Source organism: Branchiostoma floridae, chromosome 8, assembly GCF_000003815.2.
Source record: "Branchiostoma floridae strain S238N-H82 chromosome 8, Bfl_VNyyK, whole genome shotgun sequence".
In the NCBI taxonomy this organism is placed as follows: Eukaryota; Metazoa; Chordata; class Leptocardii; order Amphioxiformes; family Branchiostomatidae; genus Branchiostoma; species Branchiostoma floridae.
Window position 1 is genome coordinate 15,071,689 of NC_049986.1, and position 24,503 is coordinate 15,096,191.

A 24,503-nucleotide genomic window follows, 5' to 3' on the forward strand; every position below is an offset into this window, starting at 1 on the left:
TACAAAGTGGTGCTATAGTAGAGTTCAAGATGAAACACTTGTGTTATTTGATAGAGAAGATCGTTGACTGATATGGTTTACGCAAATGAGGACCTTCTGTACACAATTGATGGCAAACTTAATGATATGTCAATAATTTGGTTAACATCCTCAACTTGTAGAAGCTTACCCTACGAGGAATGTGAGGCTGATCCCTAACGGTTTTAAGACGAGCACTAGCAGCATCTTGCCCTTCGTTTATGGCGTATGTTGTGATCGGGCTTGTGGACATAACTAGTTAAAGTGTAACCAAGAACAAACAAAATACTGGCTGTTGCTGCCATGCTGCGCTCAGGTTGGCGGAGAGCGTGTTTACCCAAAAAGGTTCATTTGAGGTCACCGCATGACGTAGCTTTCCCCGTGACTCATGATCAGGTTCAGTAGGTGTTCAGACGGAGACAAACGTACTTTAGTAAAACACACCGCCATGGGCACCTCGGTGGCATTCCTGTTCTTCACGTTTGCAATCCTGTCGACTGGAGTGTCGTCACAGTATGTTTACCAAACAAGTAAGTGATCCCAGCAGGTGTAAGTCTAGTATAACGTTACATTGTTATTAAGAATGCTGGAGTAACATACATGGTGATTTGCAACTTTCACTTCCTGACGGTAACCACGTTTCTGTTGATTTCGGATATGTAATAGGAAATTTCCAAGCCATGTCTATTTCGTCTATCTCCGAAGAAGACGTATTCAGTTTCGCCTATTTTTCGAACGGACAGTATCCGATGGATGGGACTAGGTAAGGTGAAGTGAGTATCCGTTCGAAAAATAGGACCAGGTTTTATCCGTTCGAAAAATAGGACCAGGTAGCTAAATTGAGATGGATACCTAGAAATGCTCCAATGTGTTACATGCCTGTTAATAATAACATCACCACTCTTAAGAACAATTCTGTACATCTTAAAATCACTCACTTGAGAACAAGATGGAAGTTGGTGACGATAGTGTCACTGCTATTTCTCCGCCCCCCACCCCGATACGATCTATCTGCCAAATTATGATTTCGCCCTGCCCCCCTCCCCCATACACACACAGCCCTGCGACCTTCCTTCCAAAAAAAGAAGACATCAGAAGTAGGAAGTTACGTGAGTCAACACTGCGATTTGGTCATATCCTGTGTTGCCATATGATTTATATAACCAGTATTTCTTGCCTGCTCGCTTGTTCTACCTTTGTTTGATCACGGCCGCACCAGTCACGGTGCGCCGAAAGCTGTACTATCCCAAATGTGCTCTATCCCAAAAGCGCTTTTAGGATAGGAGCACTTCTGGGATAGGCCTGCATCCTAAATGTGCTTCTATTCTAAAAGCTCCCGAAGGCAGAGCGCATCCTAGATATCCCAGACGCGCTACTTTGTCGCCGTCAGTCATGGTGATTGACAGGACCGCAAGCGGCGATTGTTTCCATATTTGGTTTGACCTCGCGAGACGTCGCGACAGTCTACTTGCGAGAGTTGCGCGAATTCCACCATTTAGAGTCATTTATTCAAGACATCTTGTTTCTGAAATAAAAGCATGGATGGACTGAATGTGATGATATATATCTGCAACAGTCCTTTTAGTTAGTGATGAAATTTCTCAAAGCCCTGTCGTACTGTATAGTAGCTTTTATTTCTCCTTCATGGATATGAAAAGAAAAGATGACAAATCTTCTAATGAAAGTTATATTTATTGCAAGTTAATGCACAGAGGTAATTATACACTGCTGAATACAATATGTATACAGTGTACATAGATAATGGAACATTTATCAAACTTAATTCCATGCAGATTAAACACTATTTTGTCCTTTTGATTCTCACTATATGGTTTTCATCAATCTAATTGTGCATGGAGGACACAGAAAGCAATTCTCAATAGTGCATCCCAAGATGTACTACAAAATGTACCACATAAAATGTATTACAAAATGTACCATAATAAAACATGATGACAGTCAGTGAAAACGTCCAGCTGCTTATTGATCCATTCGGTTCCCAGGTTGTATTCTATCGCAAAAGTGCTTCTGGGATAGAAGCAGATGTTCGTCTAACAAGAATAGTAGATTGTCGTCTATCCTGAAAAGCGCTTCTGGGATAAAATGTGCTTCTATCCTAAAAGCGCTTCTGGGATATCCAGAATACGTCGCAAGTGAAGGAGCACATTCTGGATATCCTAGAAGCGCTTTTGGGATAGAAGCACATTTGGGATAGATCTGCATCCAAAATCTGCTTCTATCCTAAAAGCGCTTCTCGGATATCCAGAACACGTCGCAAGCGAAGAAGTGCATTCTGGATATCCCGAGTGCGCCCCTGTCGAAGGCGGCCAACATCTGTCTTCTCCTGTGCAGGGTGACTATGTTAATGGTTTACTGAATTTCAGCTTCTGGTTTTGTTTCGAACTATCGAACCGGAGATAGCGATACTACCTCGGTGTGTGGGGTCCATGCAGTCAACACGTCGCGAGAAAATGGCAGCGGTCGCTTCTGGCAATTGTTTACACCAAAGTTTCCATATTTAGTTCGACCTCGCGACACCTGCCGTAATCTACGTGATGGAAATCCGCAGTTTATAAAGCAAGCGCTGGACCTAGAGTTTACGTAATTATGTGAGGGTTAGATCGTGCCACGGAGTCCCCATAAATGATTTGGTTTATGCAAACTACGTTGATTTGGTGTAAGTATATGCGATCTTCTATCACAATCAAACCCGGAAGTGACCTCGTGGGAGAACAAAGATGGCGGCCTCAGGTTGACTACGAAAAATCACATACAATATAGTCTCCGCCTCCTAAGATATTAAGCTCCTCCCACAAGTGCACGTTCTGGATAAACACGCCGGCTTATCCTGAATGCGCTCCGACAGAAGCGCTTTCAGGATATCCAGAATGCGCTCCTCGCTTGCGACGCGTTCTGGATATCCCAGAAGCGCTTTTAGGATAGAAGCACATTTTGGATGCCGGTCTATCCTAAAAGCGCTTCTATCCTAGAAGCGCTTTTAGGATAGACGACAATCTAGGACGTGACAAAGCTGAGCTGTAAATGATTAAACAGGTACGCGGTAACAGTTGCAGTTGTTGTCTACAGTTGGTATGTACGGTAACGACGGCCGAGTGCTGACCCTCGAAGATGCTGGCTACATCAGTTGGACACAGTATGGCTACCAATACGACGATGACCAAGACTTCCGAGTTCACTTTCAAGCTCCAGTTGGGAAGAGGATCCTCCTGAAGTTTTACGATATCTACATTGAAAGTCGAGATGACAGCTGTCAGTACGATCGCATGGAGATCTGCGAGGGACAGGTTGACAGTTGCGTTTTCCCCAGGTAATATGACAAGAATAGCGCAATGGTAGATAACGCTTTTGTACGTGTAGGTGTGGGTTAGCTCTGAAAAGGGAAGTGATTGTGTTATAATGCAGAGAGATCGGAGTTTATGAAGGTTACACGGACTGAACATTGTGTCAGCTTTCCCTTCCTCCTGGCACTTAGCGTTAACGAAAAAGTGACATTTGTTGCTATTACACATGTACTTCCATCCTTTTCCCACTTGGCTCTACACAATGGACGATAAGGTAAAGTTCTGCTATTTACCTGAAACAGTGTTAACTACTACTTTATGCCTGTTTAGGAGTAGGGTGATCTGTTGAAAGTTAAGTTATTGTTCCTCTTTTTCTCTCCAGAATTGTTTGTGGCACGTCCGGAGCTGACTTCGTATCTGAGAGCAACGTCATCACCATACGGTTCAAGTCTGACTCCAGCGTTGAGGGGCACTTCAAACTCATGTACACAGTCTTCAGTTACGCTTCACTTGGTGAGGTTACAACGCTCTGTGTTAGTGTGATGTGAAACAGCTAACGAAAGTTCGCCTTTATCCGCGGGGTATATATATATATATATTCGTTATTTCGCTATATCCGTTGTTTAAAAAAAGTGGTATTTAGGGATTTCAAGTCGACGGACTTTGTTTTGAAGTTGTCACATTTTGAAAATCGCAATTGAAAACCACCGTCCATCGATTTTATATCCTTCAATGCCATGTTCAGCAATATCGGTGTGAGAACAATATGGCAGAAAGAAATAACGAAAGTTTATACGTCGATGAAGGTTAGACATCCAGGTAATCAATAAAATACGCCCAAAAGCAGTTACTCAAGCAACTGGATATGATTTTGGAAATGGTCAGACGTTTCAGTCAAACAACCGTCCGGATGGTTGTCTGAAACGTCTGCTCCTTTCCAACATCATATACAGTTGCTTGAGTAACTGCCTTTTGCGCTGCGAAAGTTTATGTTCATCTCCATCGCTAGCGCTTATCAAGACAAATAACCATATCGTAGTGTATGATTACAAATACTATGCTAATCAACTACGACTAGTGACAAAATGTAACAGAGGAGGAAACGTGGGTAATTAAAACACATTTGTTGAACAAAACACACCGAGAGGTTGATCTGGAAAGTCTGTTCTCCTTGATGCTAATGTTCAACGTTTACAATGCATTTGAGTTTTCCATGGGCTAGTTTTTCAGGCAGACCACATCGGACTAGTCGACTCGAAGCGAGAACAAGCAGCCAGTACCCCACCGACCCCCCTCCTGTGTTATCTTCCTGAAAGATACGACAAACCGACAGAGTTAGAATATAATTACTCACTTACTTACTAAGACCTACTGCCCTATCCTTGGGCATAGGCCACGAACTAGCTACCTCTATCTCCGGCGGTCCTGGGCCATTTCCTCCAGCTGTCCCCATGTGTAGCCAGACGCCCTCACATTCGCCTCCAGGCTGCGTCTCCAGGTGTTTCAGGTCTTCCCCTCTTGCGCTTTCCTGGGGGGTTCCATGTGAAGGCTTCCGTCACCTAGAATATAATGCGATAGAATATAATGTCTCTTTTTGCTCTTCACAGCCAGTTACTACTGTAACAGTGATGAGTTCCAGTGTGCCGGACCCCATTTGTGCATGTCCAGTAGTGTACGGTGCGACACCCATGACAACTGTGGGGACAACAGTGACGAGTACTTGTGTCCATCATACGGTATTTATATTCTTTTTCAACGACAAAATAGACTTGTGTGACCATTACTTTCATTGTTGCAATTTGATTAAAAATTTTAAAAAGAATGGCATAAAACAACAAAACCCAACACAACACAACAAGAAATCATTGATTGTCAATGAAATTCGTCGAGCATTCGTCAAATCTTTGCTGTCGGTCAGCGGTTGCAGCCTCAAGCGGAGATAGGTTAAGCTTTGTTAGCAACTCATGTAACGTTACTTACAATGGTCACTCGTCTCGAAATGTTTCATTATGACAACTTGGTGTCGATAGCGTTAAATCAGTAGTGTTAGCTTCTTCTAAACTCTACCGTCATCATCAGACATTGAGTTCTGGGGTGTCAAGTCATGGTTGTCCTTCATTTATTATTGTAAATAGGAGCAGATTTTGAATGAACTTACATAACCAAGTACAATTGGTAGTGCTAAATTGATAGCCCTCATTATTTTGTCGTTTAATTTTTTGTACCGCCTCCTCCAGAGGTGTCATCATCATCTTCCTTCGCAAGCACTGGGGTCATCATAGGCGCCGTTGTGGGGGCGTTAGCGGTGCTGTTCCTCGTGGCAGCGCTAGTGGGCGTCATCTGTCACTGCAGCAAACGACAGGTAAGTTTTATAATGACATTTCTCCTTCCAACTTGTTGCTCTGATGATGCAGCTAGAGGTATTTATAGACATGTTCGTTTGGTAAAAAATGGTTCATGAAATTTGATGACGAATTCAAATTATTATTTACAACAATCGCATTCTCCGTGACATAAGCCACATCTTGTTTTACTTGGTACGTTTTAAAATCCCATTATTCCTTCCACCTCGTTCCTTTGATGGTGCAACCAGAAGTGACCATAGACATGTTCGTTTGACATCAAGGATTTTGGGATGACGTTGATGGAAGCCTTGAGGGTGCTTAATTGTATTTCAACGGTCTTGTTTCTGTCAACTCCTCCACTTTAGGATCATGTATAATGTTTTATTCTTATCTGGCCTTGCGTGTCCTAGCTCTTACGTGGGGGTGCTTTTTGAAGTTGGAATAAATCTTGAAATTTGGTTATTGAAGCGTTTTAAAACTATTACATCAACACTAACCTGTACTTATTTTGTTTTTAGGCAAGAGCTCCAGCAGCAGCCAGATCCCCTGGCCCTACCGGTACCCCACTCTACCCTACCGGCCAGCAGGCTCCCTACCCTACCGGTGCCCCTCCATACCCTAACACTGCCTCTCCTTACCCTGCTGCCGGCGCCCCTCCCTACCCAACCGCTGCCCCCGGACAAAACTACACATACCCTACAGTCTTCATCAACCCGGGTAACGCAAACACTGCTGGACCTGCGTTTGTGATCCAAGGAGTTGCTATCTCAGGATACGAACCCCCTCCCGCTTACTCATACCCCCCTCCCGGGTTCTCGTCTCCCCCAGCAGCAAACGGTCAGAACAACCAGCAAGAGGCCGTGCAGATGGCAGCAATGGATACTTCTAAATAAGTCCTCTTTTCTGTTGATATTGTAGAGGTCCACAGAGCTTATTACTAACATGGCGATAGTTTGCCAGTGATAAATTGATTTAAACAGTAATGTTTATATTAATGTTTATAGGACAACTATTGCATGATTCAGATTTACTTTCCATGACACTGTAAATATGTACCTACGCTAACAAATCTGATACAAAACCATTTGTGATACACAAATGTATGTAGTAAAGCCGAAGGACGAAATCATCGGTATCAAGACCAGGTATCAGTTTTAATCAGACTTCCGCTCTGTAAACCGGAATACTTTATGACATGCGTATGAACGCTACATTTGTCATCATTTATTGTTTCAAATGAAACTAATATTGATACAGACTTGCTTTGCTCAAATGTGTAAATCCAATTAAAACGTGGCTATGTCAACACTCATTCCTAATAACATCACCACTGTGACATCAACTCAGCCTTCATGCTCTGACTGTAATGATATGAAGTTGTGTTCTCAATTAAAGAATTACTACCACTACTTTATGTCTGACCAGCATTTTTGCAGCTTAAACCTAAATGTCAACGTCCACGACTAAAACATTCCCCAACAGAAGTCTCATCATATCAAATCACATCATGTCAAATCATCAGAACAACTCAAGTTTAATGATAACTGGACGAAAACACGCAAAGAAAACACAGCCAGAATTGCAGGTGTACATAACTCCGATTTGCAAATCTCCTTATAATGTTTCTCAATATCATTGAAATTCGCTTAATGTATGATAAAAATAATATGCATAACCACAATGAAGTTATAGTATTATAGGCATGAAAACAAAAATTATGATGTTTCTTAATTGCTTATGGTTAGTGTATTGCGACTCCAGCTACAATGTATTTACTCGAGAAGACATGAAAAACGCAATATACAAAACATTATGATACAATACAAATAAGGCTGATCACTCAAATCCGAGCCCAAAGATATCCTAAAGCTTTTACCTTTCCTGGAACCTCGATATTAAAAAGAAAACGTTCAATATATTCGATTAGAAACGTTTGTTATAATGATTTCTAAAACTGAACTAGTAATTATGTTTCGTTTACTTGAAACTGGACAAGATCGTTAACCTGCAATCGACCGCGTTACTCAGGCTCAAAGATCAGCCACTGGTACAAACAACACAAGGTCATGCGCCACACACGGCCCTTTCTTGTTGAATGTTATCACCAGAAGGAATACAAGGGAAAAGAAAACCTGCATCGGTGTCATTCAACTGAGGTAACGTTATACCGTTGTATTTTAACGGTTTCTGAAATGAATGTCTTGTTTTCGGGCTTGTTTGCCTGTCTGTGTGCCCGTGAGTAAGCTTGCAAGACGCAAGGAGTCGAGGTTGGAGTTAAGAGCCTCTTAATCATGAATTGTGATGATATTTGATATATGAGTTGGTGTTGGTTACTGCAGCAAATGTCTCCCGGTTCTAAGTTGTATATTTTATCCTGGACACGGTGGGTTGTTGATGTTCGGTCACAGATGTCTTTTGAAGGAAGAAGTGATGTAGGTTTGGGCCCATGCCCAAATATTATCATCATTAGATAACACACTGCACGAATTTAACCATGCGAACCAGAGGTTCATTTGCCTAATTTTTGAGAAGAAGTTACAATAGCCTTCCTTGCGAAGATTATAACCTTTAATGTTTACACGCCAACACAATTCAGGCTGTTGCCTGAAGAGTGGTGCTATGATAAAGTTCGAGTTGAGCCACTTGTGTTATTTGGATAGAGAAGATCGTTGACTGATATGGTTTACGGAGATAGGTACGTCCCAGAACCTGTACACAATTGATGGTAAACTTGATAACATGTCAATAATTATATTTCAGCCATACCATATATGGTATGGTGAAATATATTGTATTCGTAATGTTTCTTTCTTTCTTTCTTTCTTTCTCCTGTCAAATCTTCAAAGCGATTCATCTCCGTCGTTCCGTGACCGAATGACCTGAAATTTGGCACAAGGGTAGAGTGGGTCAATACCGAGGTGCTATTTTCTCATTTTTTTCATATCTGCCTCTAAAATGATTTTATTGAAGTTTAAAGGTCATGTTTTGACCAAAACGGTATATTGTGGCCCCCTGTTCCCTTGAATTACAATGGAATGACCTTAAATTTGGTGTAGATAGGCATTAGATAGTTGGTAAAATGATCCAAGTAAAATTTTGGGCATAAACTACTTTAAAATGCTTAATTTCAGCGCTTTTCTGAGGGGAAATTGGTTTTCTTTCGGCTTCCTGCCGTGAACTCCAGCGACCCCAGAGCCCACACGTGCCAGGTGCCGGCGGTCTGGGGAGAGCGAGAGATAATTACTTTATGGACGCCAGCTAATCAGCGACGAGAAAGGCGAATGCTAGTTAATATTCATAAGCGGGGCCTTGCAATCCCGTATATACACAAACAGATGCATATTACAGCCTTACAGAGGCCATATGGTCCCCTTTGCCGGGTTTGAAATTGTAGTTTGCGAGGATTTGGAGTTCAGACAGGGTCATTTGAGTGGTAGCGGACGGTACGCGTGCATTGAACGTTAGTGTCGATGAATTTACCAACATTCCGCATGGCACTATCAATCATTTTCGGCAGATTTGGACAGGGAAAATTGGACGGCTTGCGTTTAGTTTTGATACGTAAGTTTGACAGTGGCGAGAATGCATGTATTTTTTCCCGAACAAATGTAGGTATTTCTAGTGTTGTTGTTGTTCTTTTTTGACGTAAACTTTGTACATTCAAATTGTAAGTAACTTTAAACTGCCAGAGTTTGAGCCCAATAAAACACTCTCAGTACCAGAGTATCACCACTGACCTCCGAAAAGAAACCCCCGAACAAAGTAGAAACACCTATCCTCCAGGTCTCGCACGCTACGAGCAGGAAATTATAACACTCAGACAAGATTACGTCCGATGGCCGATTGCATACAAAGTAAAACAATTTAACAGTGGTATGCAGGGGCATATACTTAACAAAGAATTCGAAGGAAAATGAAATATATAGATAAAGCAAAATCAAATTAACTTGTTGGTCCTGGGATCTTTCAGAAAAGAAATGAAGCGACAGAGTGGTAAAATTCTTGTAAAATTTCGAGACGTCTCCGTTTATGTAATGGCTCATACAAAACAAAAAGAAGATTGAAGTTTTTAGCTTGAAAAAAAAAAAAAAACAACACTCCTACTACACAGTACCTGCACCTGACAATTATTAAAACGTATGCCCTACTTGCTTAAAAAAAGTTCATTGCAATAATAAATGTACCCACATCACAAAGAGATTATGACGGTACTTAGACCTAGTTATCGAAGTGGAAATTGTTGAATGGCGTCATGTAATTTCATGATGAAAATGTTCTGAATGGAAGATGCGTTTTTTTTTCACTCTCGGAAAAATAGGAGTTGCCGCAATTCTAAAAACCAATCAGTTATGCCTAGGCGCTCCTGTGGAAGATTATATTCTTCCATATGGGCCCGGGGCATATTAGACAAGCTCTGTTTTGACCTGGAATCAATTCACAATATTATTTCTCTTTTGGGGATAACTTACAGTTAAAATTTTGCATTTTTGCGCAGGGGTGACTTGGAACAGTCCAATGTTGCGTGCGAATGGGTATGGCTGAAATATGCTGTATTTGCACCCAAGCAAATGTCGGCCTTTCTAGTTATATGGTTAACATCCTCAACTTGCAGCAGAAAGACCCTACTAGGAATGTGGCAAGGCTTTTCCTTCACAATTTTTTTAAGACGAACACTAGTAGCATCTTGCATCTAGCATCAGTGTAACCAAGAACAAACAAAATACGTCACGGCGCTGCGCTCAGGTTGGCGGAGAACATGTTTACCCAAAAGGTTCATTTGAGGTCACCGTATGACGTAAATTTTCCCGTGACTCGTGATCAGGCTCAGTAGGTGTTCAGACGGAGACTAACGTACTTCAGTAAAACACACCGCCATGGGCACCTCGGTGGCATTTCTGTTCTTCACGCTTGCAGTCCTGTGGACTGGAGTGTCGTCACAGTATGTCTACCAAACAAGTAAGTGATCCCAGCAGGTGTAAGTCTAGTATAACGTTACGTTGTTATTAAGACTGGAGCAACATACATGGTGATTTGCAACTTTCACTTCCTGACGTTAACCACGTTTTTGTTGATTTCGGATATGTAATCGGAAATTGCCAAGCCATGTCTATTTCCTCCGTAGAAGTCGTATTCAGTTTCGAAATTTTTCGAACGGACAGTATCCGATGGATGGGAATAGGTAAGGTGAAGTGAGTATCCGTTCGAAAAATAGGACCAGGTTTTATCCGTTCGAAAAATAGGGCCAGGTAGCTAAATTGGGATGGATACCAAGCTAGAAATGCTCCACCGTGTTACATACCTGTTAATGATAACATCACCACTCTTAAGAACAATTCTGTACATCTTAAAATCACTCACTTGAGAACAAGAAGGAAGTTGGTGACGATAGTGTCACTGCTATTTCTCCGACCCCCCACCACGACCTATCAGCCAATGATTTCGCCCTCCCTCCCCCGTCCATCCACCATACACACACCTCTAGCCCTGCGACCTTCCTTCCAGAAAATGAAGACATCAGAAACAGAAAGTTACGTGAGTTAACACTACGATTTGTCCATATCCTGTGCTGTCATATGATTTATATTACTGTACTCTGTTGTTCAATGCCTGCTCGCTGGTTCTTTTATGCATTTTGTTTGATCACGGCCCCAGCAGTCATGCGCCGAAAGAGCTGTAAATGATTAAACCGCTCACAGTTGCACTTGTTGTCTACAGTTGGCATGTACGGTAACGATGACCAGTTGCTGACCCTTGAAGATGCTGGCTACATCAGCTGGACACAGTATAACTACCGATACGACGATGACCAAGACTTCCGGGTTCACTTTCAAGCTCCAGTTGGAAAGAAGATCCTCCTGAAGTTTTACGATATCAACATTGAAAGAGGTGACAATTGTCAGTTCGACCGCTTGGAGATCTGCGAGGGACAGGTTGACAGTTGCGTTTTCCCCAGGTAATATGACAAGAATAGTGCAGTGGTAAACGCTTTTGTGCGTGTAGGTGTGGGTTAGCTCTGAAAAAAGGAAGTGATTGAGTTATAATGCAGAGTGTTAATGGAGGTTGCAGGGACTGTTGTGTCAGCTTTGTTCAGCTGTATTCCCTTCTTTCTGGCACTTAGCGTTAACAAAAAAAGTTACATTTGTTGCTATTACACATGTAATTCCATCATTTTCCCACTTGGCTCTACACAATGAGCTTAAGCTCTACTACCTACCTGAAACAGTGTTAACTACTACTTCATGCCTGTTTATTGAGTAGGGTGATCTGTCGAAAGTTAAGTTATTGTTCCTCTTTTTTTTTTCAAGAATTGTTTGTGGCACGTCCGGAGCTGACTTTGTATCTGAGAGCAACGTCATCACCATACGATTCAAGTCTGACTCCAGTGTTGAGGGGCACTTCAAACTCATGTATACAGTCTTCAGTTACCCTTCACTTGGTGAGGTTACAACGCTCTGTGTTAGTGTGATGTGAAATAGCTTACGTAAGTTTGCCTTTATCCGCGAGGTAACCTATATGCGTTGTTTTTAAAAAACATGGTATTTAGGGATTTCAAGTAGACGGACTTTGCTTTCAAGTTGTAAAATTCTGAAAATCTTAATTTAAAACCACTGTCCGTCGACTTGAGATCATCACAATGCCATGTATTTGTAAAACAACGTAAATAGGTTACCCCGTGGATAAACGTAAACTGGCGTTGCATCTCTTGTTGAGAAAGTTAGCAGCTCTCCAAAAAAATAACAAAATGTATACCCTTTGCTATAATCAAATATTGCAGTCACTCGTTACAATTACAAATACATGTAGTACAAAGGAACACATAGAAGGACACACAAAGCAATGATTACTAGAATACAACTTCATTTCATTACGTCACGAATCAAAGTTGTTGAAAAGTTATGAAGTATTCAGACGTCAACTGGTGTTGTTAAACCCTATAGCCTACCTAATGGAAGAGTATTTTTATATTGATACAAGACAGTGGTGATGTACTCTAGCAAAGCTAGTTTCATCATCACCACTGGGACATTTAAAAATAGAATAGACTAAGAATAAAACAATGTGAGATAAAATGAAATAAAGTACAGCAGTGCGGCGAGGTGATCAAATAAGTATATATATACATACATACATATACAAATACATATACATATATGTATACATATATGAACATAAGAGTATGTTTTATGTACATCACAGGATCCACGTGCTCTACTGGCGAGTGCATGTGCTCCAATGGCCGGTGCATCAACGCGATGTTGCAGGGGGACGGAGTGAACAACTGCGGCAGCGACCAGGTCAGCGATGCCAGCATTTGTTATGACGCAGGCTACATCTATACCCCGCAGACAACCGTCATGCCAATGTTTCCTACAGATTACAGCAACTGTAAGTTTATCTTTGAATACTTTTTGTATGATGGTATACTGCTGATACTCACAGTATTTGTAGTCCATTGCATCTCTGGTTGCTAAGGTTTGCTATAACATAATGCCCTAGAAATGCTGCGAAGTTCGGTTTTAAATATATCGAGCGAAGTCAAAAGACGTCTGCTAAAACAGCATGGTATTGCTCGCTCACACAATGATGGAGTTTGATCGCTGAACAACAAGATATTACCAAGCAAAGGCTTCAAACTGACTAACGATGTCCACCCTGCAGTTTACATGTCGGAGCACTGCGGGGACTCTGTGTATTTAGGCTACTCTGGCTACATCCAGTGGGATCGCCATGGGTATAACTGGAACAGTCAGAGCTGCTGGGCCAACTTCCACCCTCCCCCGGGGTTGAAGGTGTTGCTGCAGTTCGTGGACGTTGACATGGAAGGCAACTATCCATCCTGCTCTTTCGACAGCCTTCGTGTTTTCTCCCGGTAAGTGAACGTACGATTTTATCATAGCCCGGCAATAGCTACCTTTGTCGATGATCAACTGTCTTCAGTCATTTATATGTATTCACCATTCAGACAGATACTCATAACGAGTCATAGGAATTCAACCAAAAAGAAACACAGAACACAACATTGAGCAAATGTACTTACCGCTTACCGGTCCCTTGACCGGGGGTGGTCGTGGGGGCACTTTGCAGCTGAGCACACCTCCCTCCATCTCTCCCTGTCGTGAGCCAGTGCTTGGGTGCTGGCAAGGGGCATTCCTGTCCAGACTTCTTCCTCTGTCTGCCTCGTCTTCTTTTCCCTTTAACTGTTCCTTGCAGGATGACCTTAGAGAGGCCTTGAGCAAATATGGCAAGTACTTGTAATTAGTAAAGACTAGAAATGACATACTTCTGACATACATTTTACAAAGTAGTACCATGATATTGTTTGATCATTATCTCAGCCCACTCGCCTACGGCATCGCCACGACGGCTAACGCGGACACTAAGATCTGTGATGACGATGACGTCAGCCCCTATATCGGCACGTCGTTCGGACTGATGCTACAGACTGACAGCACTGTATCCGGATCCTACAAGATTCTGTACACAGTGTTCCGAGGTGAGGAGCATGTGTGTGTGATAAGCCTTTTAGGTCGGTAGCATTAATGTCAGCAAAATCGGTGGAAGGACAATATGTCAGAAAGAAATAGCGAACGTTTATACGTCGATGAAGGAACCTTCCGGAGGGTTGTCTGAAATGTCTTACCGTTTCCAAAATCAGACCCACCTGCGTAGCGAAAGTATGTTCAGCTCCAGTGCTTATTAAGACAATTAACCATTTCCAAGCAGAGGTTGGTGGAAAAAATCGTGACCTTTTCCTTTCAGGTCAGATGAAAGGAAAAGGTCACGATTTTTTTCACCAACCTCTTCTTGGAGAGCAGTGTATAATTACAACTACGGCTGGTGACAAAATATAACAGAAGAGGAAATGTTAAAACACCTTTGTTGAAAAAAAAACATCAAGAGGTTGATATGGAAAGCCTGTTCTCCTTGATGCTAATGTTCAACGTTTACAATGCATTAATGAGTTTTCCATGAGGTTAGTTTTTTTTCCGGCAGACCACATCGGGCTTTAAGCGAAAACAAGCAGCCAGTGCCCGGCCGACTCCCTTCCTGTGCCCTCTTCCTGAAAGATACGTCAAACCAACAGCATCTAGATGTAATGAGGTAAAATATAATGTCTCATTTTGCTCTTCACAGCCAGTTACTACTGCAACAGTGATGAGTTCCGTTGTGCCGGACGCCAGGTGTGCATGTCCAGTAGTGTGCGGTGCGACAGTCATGATAACTGTGGGGACAACAGTGACGAGGACCTGTGTCCATCATACGGTATTTATATTCTTTTTCAACGACAAAATAGACTTGTGTGACCATTACTTTCATTGTTGCAATTTGATTCAAAATCTAAAAAAGAATGGTATAAAACAACAAGACACAACACAACAAGAAATCATTGATTGTCAATGAAATTCGTCGAGCATTCGTCAAATCTTTGCTGTCGTTCAGCGGTTGCAGCCTCAAGCGGAGACGAGTTAAGCTTTGTCAGCAACTCATGTACTTACAATGGTCACTCGTCTCGAAATGTTTCATTATGACAACTTGGTGTCGATAGCGTTAAATCAGTAGAGTTAGCTTCTTCTAAACTCTACCGTCATCATGTGACATTGAGTATTGGGGTATCAAGTCATGGTTGTACCTCAATTATCATTGTAGAGAGGAGCAGATTTTGAATGAACTTATATAACCAAGTACAATTGGTAATGCTAAATTGATAGCCCTAATTTTTTATTGTTTATTTTCTGTAGCTCCTCCTCCCGAGGCCGAGGTGTCGTCATCTTCCTCCGTAAGCACTGGGGTCGTCATAGGCGCCGTTGTGGGGGCGTTAGCGGTGCTGTTCCTCGTGGCAGCGCTAGTGGGCGTCATCTGTCACTGCAGCAAACGACAGGTAAGTTTTATAATGATATTACTCCTTCCACCTCGTTCCTTTGATGGTGCAACAAGAAGTGGCCATAGACATGTTCGTTTAATAAGAATATTTTGAGATGACGTTGATGACGAATTCAAATTATTATTTCAAACAATCGTATTCTCTGTCACATAAGTCGCACATGTAAGCTGGTTGCATTCAGTAATTAAATGTAGTCGCTTTAGTGTCACAGCATGAAAACCTTGAGGGTTGCTGAGCGCGTACTAATAGGCCGTTGAAAGCCTGTCAAATTTTTGAATGGTCAATGGTGTATCAACGTCATTGTTTCTGTAAACTACCCCACTATATAAAGCCTTAGTTTAATCTGTCCTCTTTCATTAGATTCATTATTGAACTTGGAAGACAGCTTACATGTGATCTTTTCTCTATCTGTCGTCATTCACGCTTTTTAAAACTATCACATCATACTAACCTGTTCTTGTTTTGTTTTTAGGCAAGAACTCCAGCAGCAGCCAGATCCCCTAACCCTACCGGTACCCCACTCTACCCTACCGGCCAGCAGGCTCCCTACCCTACCGGTGCCCCTCCATACCCTAACACTGCCTCTCCTTACCCTGCTGCCGGCGTCCCTCCCTACCCAACCGCTGCCCCCGGCAACAACTACACATACCCTACAGTCTTCATCAACCAGGGCACCGCAAACACTGCTGGACCTGCGTTTGTGACCCAAGGAGTTGCTAACTCAGGATTCGAACCCCCTCCCCCTTACTCATACCCCCCTCCCGGGTTCTCGTCTCCCCCAGCAGCAAACGGTCAGAACAACCAGCAAGAGGCCGTGCAGATGGCAGCATGCAATGGATACTTCTAAATAAGTCCTATTCTCCTGTTGTCCTGTTGATATTGTAGAATTTCGTAGGTCAAAGTTTGTCCTTGATTAACTGATTAAAACAGTAACGGTTATAGGACAACTATGGCATGGTCCAGACATATTTCCATGACACTAAAAGTTATCTACGATAGCATATATGAATGATGGCAGACCAGTCGTGATAAACATCGGCACCAAGGCTAAGTATCAGTTTTAATTGGGGTTCTAGTCTAGATCTGTAAACCAGGGTATGTTACGCCATGCTGTATACATTCTACAATTAAGACTGTGATTTTGATATGCATAGAATGTTTCATTTTTTCCTTTATCGAGATAGAATATTTGTCATCATTCATTGTTCAAAATGAAAATAATGTTGATGAAGAATTGGTTTGCTCAAATGTGTAAATACCATCAAAACTTGCCAATCATCGTAATATCGCCACATCAATTCAGCCTTTATGCTGCGACATATGAAGTTGTGTTCTCAATAAAAGCATTACAACTACTGCTATGTCAGACCAGCATTCTTGCAGCCTAAACCTAAATGTCAACACTCACCACTAAACATTCCTCGACAGAAGTGTCATCAAACAAATCACATCATAACATATCATCAGAACTACTCAAATTTAATGATAAATAGACAAAAACACACAAAGAAAACACATCCAAAATTGCAGGTGTACATAACTACGATTTGCAAATATCCTTATAATTTTTTTCAATATTATTGAAATTCGATTAATGTATGGTGGAAAAAACACACGGTAAAGTTATGATATCATAGGCATAAGAACAAAAATTATAATGTTTCTTCATTAATTCTTGTTATGGTTAGTGTATTTTGACTCCAGCTACAATGCATTCACTTGAGAATATTCAACGTGAAAGACATGAAAAACGCAATATACAAAACAATATAATGCAATACAACGTAACAAAAGCTGATCTCTCAAATCCAAACCCAAAGATATCCTAAAACGTTCACGAAATCCTTGATATTAAAAAGAAAACATTCAGTATATTATAATATACAGAAACATTTGTTACAATGATTTCTAAAACAGAACTGGTAAATATGTTTCGTTTACTTGAAACTGGACAAGATCGTTGACCTGCTATCGAGTGCGTTAGTCAGGTTCCTAGTTCAGCCACTGGTACCGCAGCGTTTTATACGCTTCTTGCTCTCACAAGTTTCCTGCATGTGCTCATTCCTACAGTCGTGAGCTATCTCAGCCACGTAGTCATCCAGACCGTCCCAGTTATCTACCGGTCCGGCACACACTGACCTGGGGAAGAGATGTGCATCCGTTCCATTGTATAGCCAGGCCTCGAACTTGTCCAGCGGAAGTGACGTTACTTTAGAACAGTCGATGTTCCGCCCGTAGAACCCGACTCCGAAGGCACGAAGCCCGCGTCTCTTGTCCCCAGGGTAGCACAGCGCCTTCCAGTAGTACCCAGGAATGGCCACTCGTCCTTTCATCCACGTGGTTTGTCGGCCCAGCTTTGTGCCCGTGATGACGTAGAGGGTTTTGCTGTTGGATTCGGCTCCGACAGCGTTCGTGTAGACTTCTTCTGCTTTCCTGCTAACTGCGCATTCGTACGGCTGCCACACGCACTGGTTAAAGTCCTTCACCTGAATGGATAGAAAGTATGATAAGCATTGTAGTAACCATGGCAACAAAAGTAGAATTGGGTGGGTGCGTGATGCATCTGTTCATCTGATTACTTTTAGAGTATTGTTTTGATTTGATCGAAGTGAGGAAAACAGCTGATTAAAATGACAAGCTTAATTCTAAACGAATCGGTTTTAATTTCGCAGTCTATCTAGTATCGCCGCTCATATCACCAATCTTCATCCTAATTCCTTCTCTCTGGAAGGATCCGAATCCAATTTCCGTCGATTCGATATGACTCGAGAACTTTGTAATGCAACAGAACTGTATTCTGGATCAGTTCGAGTCTCGGTATTCGGAAAAGAGCTTCTTACCTGCGGAGCTACGTTGATCATACTGAACGTTCCGTCCTGCACGGCTGCATTTTTGTCGTTGATGCCGTTAGGGTTGACGTGGCCCCGGTTGTAGAAGTCTCCACAGTTATCGAAGTCGCCATCCATTGCTTGACAGTCGGGGCAGAAGCTCTGCTTCAGGTCCTCAAAGCTGGGGTTGCGGAGGCTGCAATGCGGGACGTCTGTCGACCGGGAGATGCCCCAACTCTTGGTCTCAACTTTGCATTTGTCGGAGATTGCATCATGCATTTCCTTTCCACAAAGTCCTGTAAAATACATGACATTGTGATGAAAAGGAAAGTCTAAGTTATATAGGAAATTGAAACGGAAGGAAACAAGAGTTCGAAAATCTCATTCTTCCATCTCTAGATTTATTGTTTCATCTTGTTCAATCATTGTGCAGATGAAAGAATCTCTCCGAGATTGGAGATTAAATGAAGTAAGAAAACAGAAACAGAGTAGAACAGATAAAGAAACGCCAACAGCAGCACAGACAAATTTATTCACAAGGGAAGGCCATGAATGACGATGTCTACAAGTTATGAAACTTACCCAGCTGGACTCTGTCCCACAGGCCTGATGAAGGTCTGTCCAGTTCCGGTAAGTCCGGGTCACGTGTGATGGCGGACGCCGTGTACTCGGGGATGCGGTAGTGAGCATTGTAGGCAGTGGCGAAAAGAAGCTTGCTGTCACCAGCGTGGGTATGGCAGATCCGCAAGGTGGCGTCCTTGTCGTTCTTCATATAACCGCTAGATGGCCAGGCATCGCCCACGAAGAAGTGGTCACAGTCGCTTTGCAGGTTGGAATGTCGTTCGATGCATTCCACCACAGGAGCGCTATCGTCTACAGAGACATTTTGTGTGTTTGAGTTAGTATCATTGTAAAGAAGGTTTAAATCTAAAGAAACGTAAAACAACACCGGCAAAACTTTGACCGTGGCTATCAACAGTGCATCACAAATCACAATACATGTTGAAACTGTTGTTGACTTTCACGTCTCATGAGAAGGAGCGAGACTAGACGAGACTAAATTTCTTGCAATTGGTTCACAAAGTAAGATCACAAAATGTATGTCGCAAGTGAAGCGTATCAAGTGAACTTATCAAACTTTACTTACTGTGACTCTGACTGCAATAATCCGGCATGGCATCTTCGTCATGTCAAAAAAGAAAAGGGAAAATCGGTAAAATGACTGAAACTGAGAGCTTTCAAGCAAAAAAACTTAGTGCTTAAACAAGACAGCTCCAACAATCTAGATCTAATGGCTGCTGGATTTTTGTTATTTGATGAACATCGTTGAATTACACATTTTGATGTATACGGCATAAGGAGGGCATTTCCTTTCACATCGATAGTTTACGAATAAAACTATTAATGAACCAAATGATTGTGTACAGATCTGACATGAAAAAGGCATCTGGCCTCTTTCCAATCGAGAACACAGCCCGACAGGAACATGCAAGAGTTGTACGAGAATGTCTTATAACAGAAAGGTTACCAGGTATAAGGTAAAGCCATGTTTATGCAATTAGAGTGACATCAGTCTTTGGTAGTGTGTTTCGCTCCTCAAAGTCTACGACAAAGTTTTGTAGGTTTCCTGACAAATGACGTCGCCATCCATTTTTCGGAAGTTTCTTCCCAAAATTAACTAAGGTAAATTAGAAAAGGAAGAATTTTCCAAATGTCAGACGTTATCCGGGACATCCGGCCTCCCACACACACACATTTTACCTTCCGTATACGTAACATACGACATCAAGTTGCTAGGTAAGTTGACGTTTCCAAGCAACAAGGCAGCAACTGCAAAACCCACAGCGAAGGCCCCGAGCAAGCCTCCTGCACCCGCCATCTTGTTGGCGTCACTGGATCGTCAGTTCTACAAGGCAAGCATATTATTATATTTCAGCCATACCATAGGTATGGTGAAATATATTGTGTTCGTAATGTTTCTTCTTCTTTCTCCTGTCAAATCTTCAAATCGAATCATCTCCGTCGTTCCTGGACCGAATGACTTGAAATTTGGTATAAGGGTAGAGTGGGCCAATACCCCTAGGCGTTTTTTTCTTCATTTTTTTCATATCTGCCTTTAAAATGATTTTTTCATGTTTTTTTGCAATTTTTATGTACATTTTGGCCCCTTGTACCCTGGTATTACAGCCGAATGACCTGAAATTTGGTACAGAGGTGCCTTGATCATATGCCCACAAAGATTCAGTTTTGGCATACGGTACAACAAAATGCTTAATTTTGCCATTTTTTGCCAAAAAAGGACACTTTTGGCTCTTGTACCCTCATTTTACAACCAAATGACCTGAAATTTGGTATATGAGTGCCATCTAGAAATGCGCACATGGATTCAATAACACTTTTGGCACACAGTACAACAAAATGCATAATTATGTGATTTTTTGCCCATTGTTTGACCAAAAACGTACGCTTTTGGCTCCTGTTCCCTGGTCTTACAACCAAATGACCTAAATTTTGGTAAATAGGTGCAGTAGATATCTATTCAAATGACCCATGTATAATTTCTAGCATAAACCACTTTAAAATGATATATTTGGGGATTTTTTTTGGTAATTTTCCACTGGCCAGAGGGGTCAATGACCTCAAGGTCGTTGACCTCCCACCTGAAGACAGCATGTGCACATGTCTATATACTAGTAACTGGATTAAAGAGGCAACCAATCACGTAGCCTGAATCAACATCCCGAAGGGGATTTGGCAGCCAATCAGTGAGCCTGGTTTATCTGGAAGAGTCCATTCTGGCACGGAGGGGTGCAATTTTTTAAATTAATCTTTGGACTGTTGATTGTATAAAGTCTTTCAGTGGGAGCATTTTTGAACTGGTCTATTTTGCAATTTTAAATGGGGTGTATTGGAAGAGTCCATTCTTGCACGGAGGGGGGCATTTTTAAAAATTCGTTTTTGGACTTTGGTGATTATGTCAAAGTGTTTCAGTGTGGTTATTTTTTGACTTGTCTATTTTGCAATTTTACATAGGGTGTGCTGGAAGAGTCCATTCTTACATGGAGGGGGATTTTGGGGGGGAGGACTTTGGTGATTACGTCTAAGTCCAATTTTAGCGGATGTATTTTTGGACTGCACCACTTTACATAGGGTCATCGCAAGAACAGTCCATTCTTGCACGGAGGGGGGATGTTTTCAAATTTAGTTTTAGACGGGTGATGATTCGATATTCCATTTTTAGCGGAAGTGTTTTTGGGCTGGTCTATTTTACCTTTTCATGCCTTTTTGCTTAGTTCAACTTTGGACTGGGTTGCTTAATCAAAAGGCCATGTTTTCAGTGGGAGTATTTCTGGACTGGTCATTTGTGCAAATTCACATGGGGTGCAGTGGAAGAGTCCATTATTGCACTGGGAATTTTGTAAGATTCATTTTTGGGCTAAAGTGTCATTAGTAGAAGTGACTTTTAAGCAAAAGTGTTCCATTTTTGCACATGGGTGATTTTGGAATAGTCTATTATTGCATGGGGAGGGAGATGGCTGAAATATGCTGTATTTGCTCTCAAGCAAATGTCGGCCTTTCTAGTCAAATTTACGTTCATATCTGTATCTGCGGTTCTACTATCAAATATCTTATCTGAACACTTATTCTAGGAATTAACTATTCTTGAATTTCTGGGCAACCATGGTGGTTCCGGTGACAGAGGACGATTGGCGCCAGACATAAGTCAAGTCAACAATAGTCAACCAAAACATTCTTGGTAAAGCGTGTATTGGTGGCCTCGGCATTCTACGGTTATCCTTGTTGTGTAGCACTGAATCACCCCCACCCCCCCCATGCAGGGTTGATGTTTGTGGCAATGCCTTACGATATCGCAAGGCGTTGGCCGTTGCCGCGAGCATTGATCAACCCAGCGTGGGAGTGTGGACTGAATAGGTGAAAGACTTGACTATTGGTGTGTCTGAAGTGTAGTGGTCTAAAGTACTGCTAAGTTAATACAACACCCGTCCCGCTTCTCACATTTAGTAGTGTATCCCTACTCTTGAAGGGGAAATTGGATAGAAGGTAGGGTAGGGCGATGTTGAATCGATTTTATGGATGACATCCGCGCGCGCAACAAAAATGATTTTGGACCTTACTGTAAACCGTGCAAATCAGTTGCAAAACAGGGATTCAGAGACTTCATATCTCCATGAACTATTTGATTCTTAGAAGAATTATGGCGCTTTTTCATTACTTATGCAAATTAGGAATTTATTTACATAAGTGGTATCTGATAACCTTCACCTGCCGCAAACAAGTTACATGTATTCAAGTCCTATAATGAAAAACACTATAGATTAGATATAGATTTTTCTCACGAAATGTGAAAATAGATCCTAATTTGCATGATTCACACTTGATTATGTACATCTCTTAGTAAGATGACTGCATACTAAATATCATGGAAATCAGTCGTTCGTTCATTTGTTCCATTGTTTTCCTTGGAACACGCACACAAAACAATATATTTTATTGAGATAATGAGCAAGTATGTGTCGTACATTGCACAAAAAAATCGAATACTATTGTTATGAAATGTCAAAAGATTGATATATGGAAGAACAAAAGAGGGAAGAATCTACCGATAGATATGCCATACTCATGCTACCATGTTGAGTCATCTGTTCAACCTTCCTGACCACTTAGATTTCATAATAAAGACCACTTGTTTGTTATTTTGCCAGGATTTTTGCTCGCACGCTCGCATCAGTTTTGGGGTTCCGATCCCAGAGAATGCCATCCATATAACTAAGGTAGTGAAAGCTGTTTCTGTTGTAAAGCATGGGATCTAATCATTTCAATGACTGCCAGGCCACACTGAACAAAAGCGAGGCAAGTACAAACACCAACGCGTAGTCCGACATTGAAAACGGTGTTACGTTTATCCAGATGAGGATTCAATCACTACTAGACAACATCATGCTTCCAAGCAAGTGAGGGAGACACCCCAAGAAAAAAGTTGGTTCTATCGTTAAAAGTTAAAACTCACTGTTATACTGGATGGCAGGTTCGTGCGAGGTGCCTGCGAGGTAGGGTACCCTCTTCCGATGCCAAGAGCGGGAATGAGAGAGAGCGAGGCAAACAAGTCCGGTGAAAGCTGTACGTGATTGACATCTACCAGCCGCTAAGCCGTCATTGGATGCACATCACATGACTACACGCCCCTCAAACCACACGCTCACATGAACACGCCCCCTTTCTATGGAGACGAAGGTTGTTTCCGTAACTGTACGGACTTTGCTTTTTCGGACTGACATACTAGTATGTGTTTTATTCCTCCATTCAACCGTACTTAAGAGTAGATGCGTCAGATGGGCTTGCTAAAATTTGATTTCCTGAAAAGGATTCATGCAATGCCCAAGAATGTTATTATTGTATTTTACATAACGTTTGCTTCTGGCAGAAGATGTATATCTACATTTTGTTATGGGAGAACTATAAGTTATCAATCAACGTTGTCGTAGCGTCTTGTTAAGGCTCATTTCCGTTAGCTTGACGTTAGCGTGGGCGTTTTCTACCATTACCTGCAAACCATGTGTGAATGTCTTTACTTTCCGAAACAATCGCTATTTGTTCTTGTTTGACAAGCATTCAATCATACGTGTTAAGCCTGGATTCATGCAAATGTCATCTGCAAATGTTCTGGACTTCAAAGGTTTCCGTTGTTTTGTGTTTTTCCACTGTACATGGCCGTAGACATGACCTGAAGCCCCGTGGGTGCTGTTGCTTTGACCGTTTGGCTTGGCCCGTTACTTCAAGCTAAACTGATCTCATAGGCTTGCATTGTTTGCATTGTCTCATAGGCTTGCATTGTTGTGAATCGCTCAAGAATTGTGGAGTGGTGGGGCGTTTTTTTTTTACCTTTCTCATTACAAAATGTCATTAGGTCTGGCTTGAAGGTATCTTTTGTCAATACCCATTATCCATGTACACTTTGTAAGCTTAATGTGTTCAGACGTAGCAAAGCAAGTTGTCATTAAATTCTTGACTTTGCCTAATTGGTTTGAGGAACATAGGGTAAGGCGTGTCAAATTTTAAACTTGAGAGAATATGCTATCCTACCCTTAACAGCCAAGGAGGCCTACGT

At 41.9% G+C, this 24,503-nt stretch overlaps 3 protein-coding genes across 5 annotated transcripts in view; 2 read left to right on the forward strand and 1 right to left on the reverse strand.

The window, feature by feature from the left end:
- Positions 1-404: 404 nt before the first annotated feature.
- LOC118421806 lies at positions 405-16,395 on the forward strand. Its single transcript, XM_035829307.1, has 9 exons — positions 405-548; positions 3,106-3,346; positions 3,703-3,833; positions 12,863-13,051; positions 13,325-13,535; positions 14,002-14,159; positions 14,801-14,929; positions 15,406-15,545; positions 16,021-16,395. The coding sequence occupies exons 1-9, from the start codon at positions 407-409 to the stop codon at positions 16,393-16,395; spliced, it is 1,716 nt and encodes a 571-aa protein (XP_035685200.1). The 5' UTR covers positions 405-406.
- On the forward strand, positions 4,891-7,074 carry LOC118420907 (LIM domain-binding protein 3-like). 2 transcript variants are annotated; one of them, XM_035827978.1, is made up of 3 exons: positions 4,891-5,056; positions 5,546-5,682; positions 6,184-7,074. In XM_035827978.1, the coding sequence occupies exons 1-3, from the start codon at positions 4,981-4,983 to the stop codon at positions 6,556-6,558; spliced, it is 588 nt and encodes a 195-aa protein (XP_035683871.1). In that variant the 5' UTR covers positions 4,891-4,980; the 3' UTR covers positions 6,559-7,074. The 2 variants fall into 2 exon arrangements, with proteins under 2 accessions (XP_035683871.1, XP_035683872.1); XM_035827979.1 differs by having other exon boundaries at positions 4,895-5,056; positions 5,558-5,682.
- A 1-nt stretch (position 16,396) lies between the features above and the next one.
- The window catches only part of LOC118420905 (endonuclease G, mitochondrial-like), a 37,648-nt gene continuing 29,541 nt past the window's right edge, over positions 16,397-24,503 (reverse strand). Inside the window, exon 7 of one of the 2 annotated variants that reach the window (XM_035827974.1) lies at positions 16,397-18,028. In XM_035827974.1, the coding sequence (XP_035683867.1) occupies positions 17,546-18,028 (483 nt within the window). In that variant the 3' untranslated portion in view covers positions 16,397-17,545. The remainder of the gene's footprint in view (positions 18,029-24,503) is intronic. The other variant, XM_035827975.1, reaches the window with a different exon arrangement.

Excerpts from the sequence above, each read along its gene's own strand:
- LOC118420907 (XM_035827978.1), top strand. The coding sequence starts at position 4,981 with ATGTCCAGTAGTGTACGGTGCGACACCCATGACAACTGTGGGGACAAC. Across the intron at positions 5,057-5,545 it reads GTACTTGTGTCCATCATACG|CGCCTCCTCCAGAGGTGTCA; the intron begins GTATTTATATTC and ends AATTTTTTGTAC. Across the intron at positions 5,683-6,183 it reads GTCACTGCAGCAAACGACAG|GCAAGAGCTCCAGCAGCAGC; the intron begins GTAAGTTTTATA and ends TTTTGTTTTTAG.
- LOC118421806 (XM_035829307.1), top strand. The coding sequence starts at position 407 with ATGATCAGGTTCAGTAGGTGTTCAGACGGAGACAAACGTACTTTAGTA. Across the intron at positions 3,834-12,862 it reads CTTCAGTTACGCTTCACTTG|GATCCACGTGCTCTACTGGC; the intron begins GTGAGGTTACAA and ends TGTACATCACAG. Across the intron at positions 13,052-13,324 it reads TCCTACAGATTACAGCAACT|TTTACATGTCGGAGCACTGC; the intron begins GTAAGTTTATCT and ends TCCACCCTGCAG.